The 7,632-nt window shown below is 43.4% G+C and overlaps 1 protein-coding gene across 2 annotated transcripts in view; it reads left to right on the top strand.

Annotated features, from left to right (window-relative positions):
- The first annotated feature begins 765 nt into the window (after positions 1 to 765).
- The window catches only part of map3k21 (mitogen-activated protein kinase kinase kinase 21), a 28,020-nt gene continuing 21,153 nt past the window's right edge, over positions 766 to 7,632 (top strand). For both annotated transcript variants that reach the window (XM_056435382.1, XM_056435381.1), the window contains exon 1: positions 766 to 2,436. In XM_056435382.1, the coding sequence (XP_056291357.1) occupies positions 1,644 to 2,436 (793 nt within the window). In that variant the 5' untranslated portion in view covers positions 766 to 1,643. The remainder of the gene's footprint in view (positions 2,437 to 7,632) is intronic.

The following is a 7,632-nucleotide window of genomic DNA, read 5'->3' as shown; positions in this document are numbered from 1 at the left end:
GACCGCCTCCCCTCCCCCCTCCTCTCCCCACCGCCTCCCTATCTCTCCATCCTATAATTTGATTCGCACCTTCAGTGTGTTTATCTACGCAGCCACGGCCGGTCTGTTTTCAGGGGAAATCAGTCGAACACGTTAACACACATTGTTCATGATATGTATACATAATATAGCATAGCTTATACATCGTGTATACGCGACACATATATCATGCACAATGCGTCGCGTTTACAGGACGTATAAGCTATGCACGCTTAGAGGAAATATAAGTACATGTTCATAGGTTTTAATACGCATACAATAAAAGCAATAAAGGTATTATAAATAAGGTATTAATATCATCATTATCATTATTAGTAATATTAGTAGTATAGGCCAATGCTTATGTGGTGTGGATGTGGTTCTTTGTTAGCAGCATGTGTCTTCTTGTGGCCTACACTGAGAGCCACTTGACACCGGAGTCTTGTGTGCTTCAATACTTGTGCAAAATAGCAGCAGTATCCCAAGTAGTTGTATTTTCACTTTGAAATCACTTATTTGTTCACATGGCTGGCGTTTGGAGAGTAGAGAGAGTGTGTGTGTGTGTGTGTGTGTGTGTGTTTTAATATGGTTCACTATTCCCATAATTTCCCTGAAGGCGCGCACTCCTCACACATTCCTAAAGTAGCTCCTCCCCCCTCCCCCTACCGCTGCGGCGGTCACGTGTCCTCCTATCCACCAATCAGAGGGCACCACAGCCAGCAGCGAGAGCAGCGGCAGCGTCCACCAGGTCCCTCTCACACTGCTCGGTCCGACTTCGACTGGCGCGCCGATAGGGGGGTTGTTTTGACTGAAGTTTACGGTTTTTTTTCCTTCACTTTTTTATTCCTCGCAACCCGTGGAAGCCAGGATGTTTGATGTGCTTTCCCAGTGTTTCGTCTGTCGGCTTTTCGTCTCGTCCAGGAAGGAGCAACACTCTCGGGAATGACCGATCTCAAGCGGAGAGAAGCAACAGTTTTCCAACCAGTCAGTAGGCTGACCTATGCTAAGCTAACGCGCTAGCCAATGCAGTTGAGACTTCGCTGTTAAAAGTCCACAACACGAGAAAGTAAACTTCACGTCTCGGGGTGTCGGTGACTGGACGAGCTTCACCGGCGTCTTCCCGAGAGAAACCCGTCCCCCGGAGGCTAAACTTCGCCCCGGTCGGGCTGCACGGTGCAGGTGCATCTCCTCGGCACCTGCGAACACTTTGGGAACTCACGGTTAGCTCCGTCGGCGGAGAGCTAACTTTAGCTCGTTTGCTTAAAGCAGAAGCAGAGGAGTAGGACACGTTTTTTTTATTAATACGTCATTTTAAACTGCTCTTTGCTATTTTAACCGTCAACCCTTAAAGTGGTGACATTAGTTTCTAAGTATTTTTGCTGGCGCGGTAATTGCCCCTCATACCCTTTCACCGGAGTGGCGACGTGGATAACGTTACTCTCGCTCTCCCACGGGACTTTGGACGGCTCGATCCCGTCGTGGGAATGAACCTGTTCCCACCCGCTAGTCTCGTTGGTGTGACAGCATGAGGATTTCCACAAGTTGCATTTTATCGTTTTAAAGTTTTAAAGTTTTTGTGTTCTGAAAGCTCTTGCACCCTATGGTGCCGCTACGGCCACCGAGAAATGGATGTCTCGCAGGCCGCTTTCCCAAACGGTGAAGGGCGGCCGTGCGGCGGAGGGACGGGGGACCATGCCTGGACAGACTCCCCCACGGTCCGGGCGTGCGCTCACTCGGCCCCGTTGTGCCCGACACGGTCTCTGTGGACAGCCGCGTATGACTACGAGGCGAGCGGCGAGGATGAGCTCAGCCTCAGGCGAGGGGACGTGGTGGAGGTGCTGTCCAAAGACGCAACGATCTCTGGGGACGAGGGATGGTGGACCGGTAAAATCAACCACCGGGTCGGGATTTTCCCCTCAAACTATGTCACCTACCAGCCCGCTATTTACCGGCTCCCCGCGACGAGCGTGTCTGTGGGGACACAAGAGCAAGTGCCGAGCTCGCCCATCCAGATCCCCTTCAGTGAACTGGTGCTAGAGGAGATCATAGGCGTGGGTGGATTTGGCAAAGTGTATCGGGGCACATGGAAGGACCAGGAGGTCGCAGTGAAGGCAGCTCGGCAAGATCCAGACGAGGACATCACAGCCACTGCCGGCGGTGTGAAACAAGAAGCGAAACTGTTCTCCATGCTCCAGCACCCCAACATTATTAAACTGGAGGGAGTGTGTTTGGAGGAGCCCAACCTGTGCCTGGTGATGGAGTATGCCCGAGGCGGGACACTGAACCGGGCGTTGACCGGAAGGCGCATCCCTCCGCACATCCTGGTCAACTGGGCCGTGCAGATTGCACGCGGGATGCTCTACCTGCACAAGGAGGCCGTGGTACCCATTATCCACCGGGACCTGAAGTCTAGCAACAGTAAGCACGTGTGTGTGTGTGTGTGTGTGTGTGTGTGTGTGTGTGACCTGATTGTAGCTCTAGCTTCTCCATGACCCATCTACTCCAGAAATGTCCAGTTGCACATATAGTAACTGTTCATTAATTTCATGGGGCATTGGGAAGTGTATTCAGCATGCTTATAGGTTACCACATTAAGGACTGATAATTCGTATATGTATATATGTATATCTATATATATACGTGTGTGTATATATATATATATGTGTATATATAATATATATATCTGTATATATATATATATGTGTATACAGGACTGTCTCAGAAAATTAGAATATTGTGATAAAGTTCTTTATTTTCTGTAATGCAATTAAAAAAACAAAAATGTCATGCATTCTGGATTCATTACAAATCAACTGAAATATTGCAAGCCTTTTATTCTTTTAATATTGCTGATTATGGCTTACAGCTTAAGAAAACTCAAATATCCTATCTCTAAATATTAGAATATCATGAAAAAGTATACTAGTAGGGTATTAAACAAATCACTTGAATCGTCTAATTAACTCGAAACACCTGGAAACACATTTTCAAATGTTTGATTTTGTTTTGCTGTTATAAATCTTTTTTTTTACTTGGTCTGAGGAAATATTCAAATTTTATGAGATAGGATTTTAGAGTTTTCTTAAGCTGTAAGCCATAATCAGCAATATCAAAAGAATAAAAGGCTTGCAATATTTCAGTTGATTTGTAATGAATCCAGAATGCATGACATTTTTGTTTTTTTAATTGCATTACAGAAAATAAAGAACTTTATCACAATATTCTAATTTTCTGAGACAGTCCTGTATATATATATCCACAACATCACTGTTGCAGAGCTGCCCTTTACTCAGGATGGATTTAAAGAGTTGTAAAGGGTCTGTGGGTGTATGAAGTGGTGGGGGATACCATCAAGAGGATGTGAAATAAAGAGTTTGCTCAGCTGGGCTGCCCACCAGCCCCACCCTCCTCCACTCACCCTCCTCATAAAACACACACTTTCCCAGCCCCCTCTCCAATCTAAGTTGAACTGTTGATCAAATAAAGTCAGTGATTTACCAAACACATAAGCAGACACACTCCAGGCCACACAGTCAGCCCATGTTCTTGGCCAACCAGAGCTAATGCCAGAGGTCATGGGGTAAAAAGAAGAAAACCATTCACTTCAGGGTTTTATGTGGTGCTGGAATGTGTGTTTATTCATCAGGGAATGCCGTGGTGATGTGGAGTAAATGGAGAGGAATAGTTTCACAATTGCAGCATGTGTTAATTTTTGGGGAAATGAAATGGATCAGTATTCAGTATTAGCAGGTGTGACTTTTGATTAGGGTCATGTAGTTAGAACCGGGTCCGAGTTCCTTCGTGGACTGGTAATTGACAACAAGCCAGCACACGTTAGTCTCCCAGGACTGAATAATGAATGGACGGGATTCGATGAGAAAAAGGGTCCGAGTCACAGACCCACTTCAACCCAGGTGTGTTTGTGTGTGTAATATGACTCCAAACACTATTTATTCCTTTGTGATCAGAGACTTGTCATCCTGGGGCCGTGTGGGGAGCAGCTTGGTTGTGATGCCTGCATAGCTCCGACTGCGAGAATCAATGTATACTGACCCGAACCGCCATGACCACCAGATAAAGACCTTTTGGAAGCATGACTAAAAGTGCACAACCCGTCAACACTCAAATGCAGTATATTCACTAAAAATAGTATAAGTAAACAGTGAGTACCAGGGTTCGTACGGTCATGGAATTTTAAAATGGTAATTTCCAGGTCTGGAAAAGTCATGGAAAAAACTAAAATCATAAAAGTTTTGGAAAAGTCATGGAAATTTGTTATAATCACCTGTTCATTTACACCGAGTTTGAAATAATTAATATGTTTTTTAAAGAAAGACGCTCAAAATATAAGCCGGCGTACGCTCTCAATACGCAACATTTTCTACATTTTTCATGTTTATACCGAGATTTCATTTTGTTCATGGAAATTTGGTTAAAAGTCCTGGAAATCCATTGGTCAAAATGTGTAAGAACCCTGGAGTACACAAAATAATAAAATCGATCCACTCTTAGATTAAACCATCACATTATTATGGATTATCAGCCGTTTTATTTGATTTTTTTTAACAACAATTTCAAACAAAACATTTCATGGTCATATGGTGCCCCCGATGCGTTGTGGGATGAACAGTGTTGACGAGCCCAACCCTGGGGGAGTCGACTTATTTTAGATGAAAGATGTGTGTTAGTTACAAGGCAGATGGAGAGAGAGGATTTAACTGCCATCTCGACTATTTAAGGTAATCGGATGTTTGGTGAACATACACAAACAAACTCCCCCGAACAGACACAGTGCTGCGAACACAAGTCGGTGTGTTTGTCCTGCCACTTCACTGTGACATCGAGACAGCATAAGCTTTAATTAAAGATGGAGCATTTGAAATTAAGCTGATGAGAGACCATTCATAATCTGCTTATTATATCTCTAGGCTCCAGTGAAACCTGGGAAGTTGGCACATTCTACCTGACAATTGTAGGCTTGTTGAATGTATATCAGCTTTTCTGGATTCATTCTGGATTTCCAGTGCAGAGCCCACTGCAGGGTTCGTACGGTCGTGGAAAACCTGGAAAAGTCATGGAATTTTAAAATGGTAATTTCCAGGCCTGGAAAAGTCCTGGAAAAAACTTAAATCATAAAAGTTTTGGAAAAGTCATGGAAATTTGTTAAAATAACATGTTCATTTACGCCAAGTTTGAAATAATTACTATGTTTTTTTTATAGAAAGACGCTCAAAATATAAGCCGGCGTACACTCTCAATATGCACAATTTTCTAAATGTTTCATGTTTATACCGAGATTTTAGAAATTTGGTTTAAAGTCATGGAAAAGTCCTGGAAATCCATTGGTCAAAACGTGTAAGAACCCTGAAACCACAACATGAGATGAATTCTCCCAGCACTGTTTCTAGTCGCAGGCCGTTGCTCGTCCCAGGGTCAGAAGGCTGAACATCTGTGGTCAATATACCGTCTTATCTTCATAAAGCGAGAATGAAAGAAGCTCTGCTTGTTTGCTTTGAGACAGTGCAGTGAGTCCACAATACACAGACGAATGGCACCCAGTGGTGCGTCTCGTGTTGTTTTCCCAGCAGAAACCTAGAATAATGCAGCTCAAGAGATATTGTTGCGTCTGCGGTGGAGGACCTGTTGTCTGTTCGTCTTGGCGTTGGATGTGCGTAAGCCAGTCTGGGGATGAAAGGAGGGAGAATTATCCACACGGGGGGCACTACAAATAGTTACAATCTGTCACGTTTTAAATAATTAATTCGCAAAATGTCTGTGGCTGTGGCTGTGTGTCTTTTCAGTTTTGGTGTATACTGTCAACTTATACTTCACTCCAGTATTTTTCCTAAACCAGGGCACAGACGGGTACACGACTAAACTTTTCCACCTTCACTCAATACTCCGACTTCCATTTATCAACTTGCAGTGTACACATGCTCCACGCAGACAAACATACAGCTATTTGATCAATGATTAGCCTGTAAAGTATTATGTTGAAAGTCAGCAAGATTTGTCCAATCTCTTTTGTGTTTTTCAACCTAATCTGTAAAATCCCAGCCTGCAGGGAGGAATGTTGCTAATGAGGGATAAAAGCTTAACATACGTTTGCACAATGGACTGGTCAAGCAGCGGTTGCTAGGATACTGTGGCCAGAAGAATGGCTAGGACTCGGAGGGTCTCAAAGCCCTCGTTTTGTTTTGTTCAGTTCATATTTAATCTCCCAGAGAGCAGCGGTACTCTTTTATTGCCACAAACTGAGGGGGTTTCCCTTCTTACTTCGTTATTTTTCTCCTTACTTGTTCCATTCTGCTCCCTCTTGCTCCTTTATCCGTTATTTTTCATGTCTACTTCTTGGCGAGCGTGATTTTTTTAACTTTATATACTCGAATAAATTATGATATAAAAAATCTTCCTGAACACATCAAAACTAACATTGCATTTATTATTATTTATCAGTAGCGTCTGTACAGCTGCAGCCTTTGTGCCATAGAGATCCATTATCATCCGCAAACTATTGTTTTCTAATTGTTGTTTTGTTGTATTGACAGTCATAAATTAAAATAACTATAGGCGTATATAATTAAGTCTAAAATAAATAGCCTAGCATTTATAATTTGTGTGGCTCTATGTTTGGCAGACATCACTGTGCATGCTCAAAGCTGTAATTCCATGTTTATAGCGCTTGACTAGCTCAGAATAAAATACTACACTTGCTATATTCTTACATTGTAATGAAGGAATATGCAACATGAATACAATACTCAGCTGAGTCCTATGGTGTTTGTGGATAAATAGGTTATGAGGTCAGTAGGATACATTTGTTCATGTTGCTCTTCTGTTAATAAGCTTTTGGGGACATTTGTTGTTTATGCTATAATTCTCAATTATAATTATTTAATAGTTTTTGACAACTCTTTTCCATCTTACAATTTACATTTAAACTGCCCTTCAAGCTCGCAGTGGAAGTTTTCACAAGAGCAATGCATCACACTGAAACCTGGCCCTGAGCCAGCATGCATGGCCCACATTCACTTTGGAGTTTTGAATCTGGATGCAAGCGATAGTATGCCAGGAATGTGTGCTTGAGCGCCACAGAAACCGACCGAGTCGAGTCCGGAGCGGGTGCAACAGCATTCTGCCATCAATCTTACGCCATTGTTCGACTCATCGCGCTGTATCTGTGGTTCCCTCCCTCCTCCCCGTGTCTCGATTCACCCACCCGTCACTCTGTAGATGTGTGCCAAAAGTCAGAGAATCAGGGAAAGGATTACCTTTAATGTCCGTACACTGAAATTAGTACGAATGAAGATAAAATGCGAAGCGGAGACAGCTTGTGGCAGCCATCCAAACATTGCAAGTTACTGTGACCTATTTGTTGCAGCGACCGGGGAAAGTGCTCTGGCATGTGAAGATGACAGCTGCACCTGTTATTCCCATCTCTGGGTCGTACAATGCAGTCTGTCCAGACTGGATTCTTCAGGTAGCTGAATGTTGTGCTGATTGGTTTAGTGGTTTTATTGTTCTTTGTCGCCGTGGTTGAGTTATACGGTCGCACACAGCCATGATTTTGCTCCTTTTACAATCAAAAATATGAATTGTAAAGATGGGTACAGG

This window comes from Pseudoliparis swirei, chromosome 17 (assembly GCF_029220125.1).
Source record: "Pseudoliparis swirei isolate HS2019 ecotype Mariana Trench chromosome 17, NWPU_hadal_v1, whole genome shotgun sequence".
Classification (NCBI taxonomy): domain Eukaryota; kingdom Metazoa; phylum Chordata; class Actinopteri; order Perciformes; family Liparidae; genus Pseudoliparis; species Pseudoliparis swirei.
Note: the sequence above shows the minus strand (reverse complement) of the source record. Positions and strands in the feature narration are given on the sequence as shown.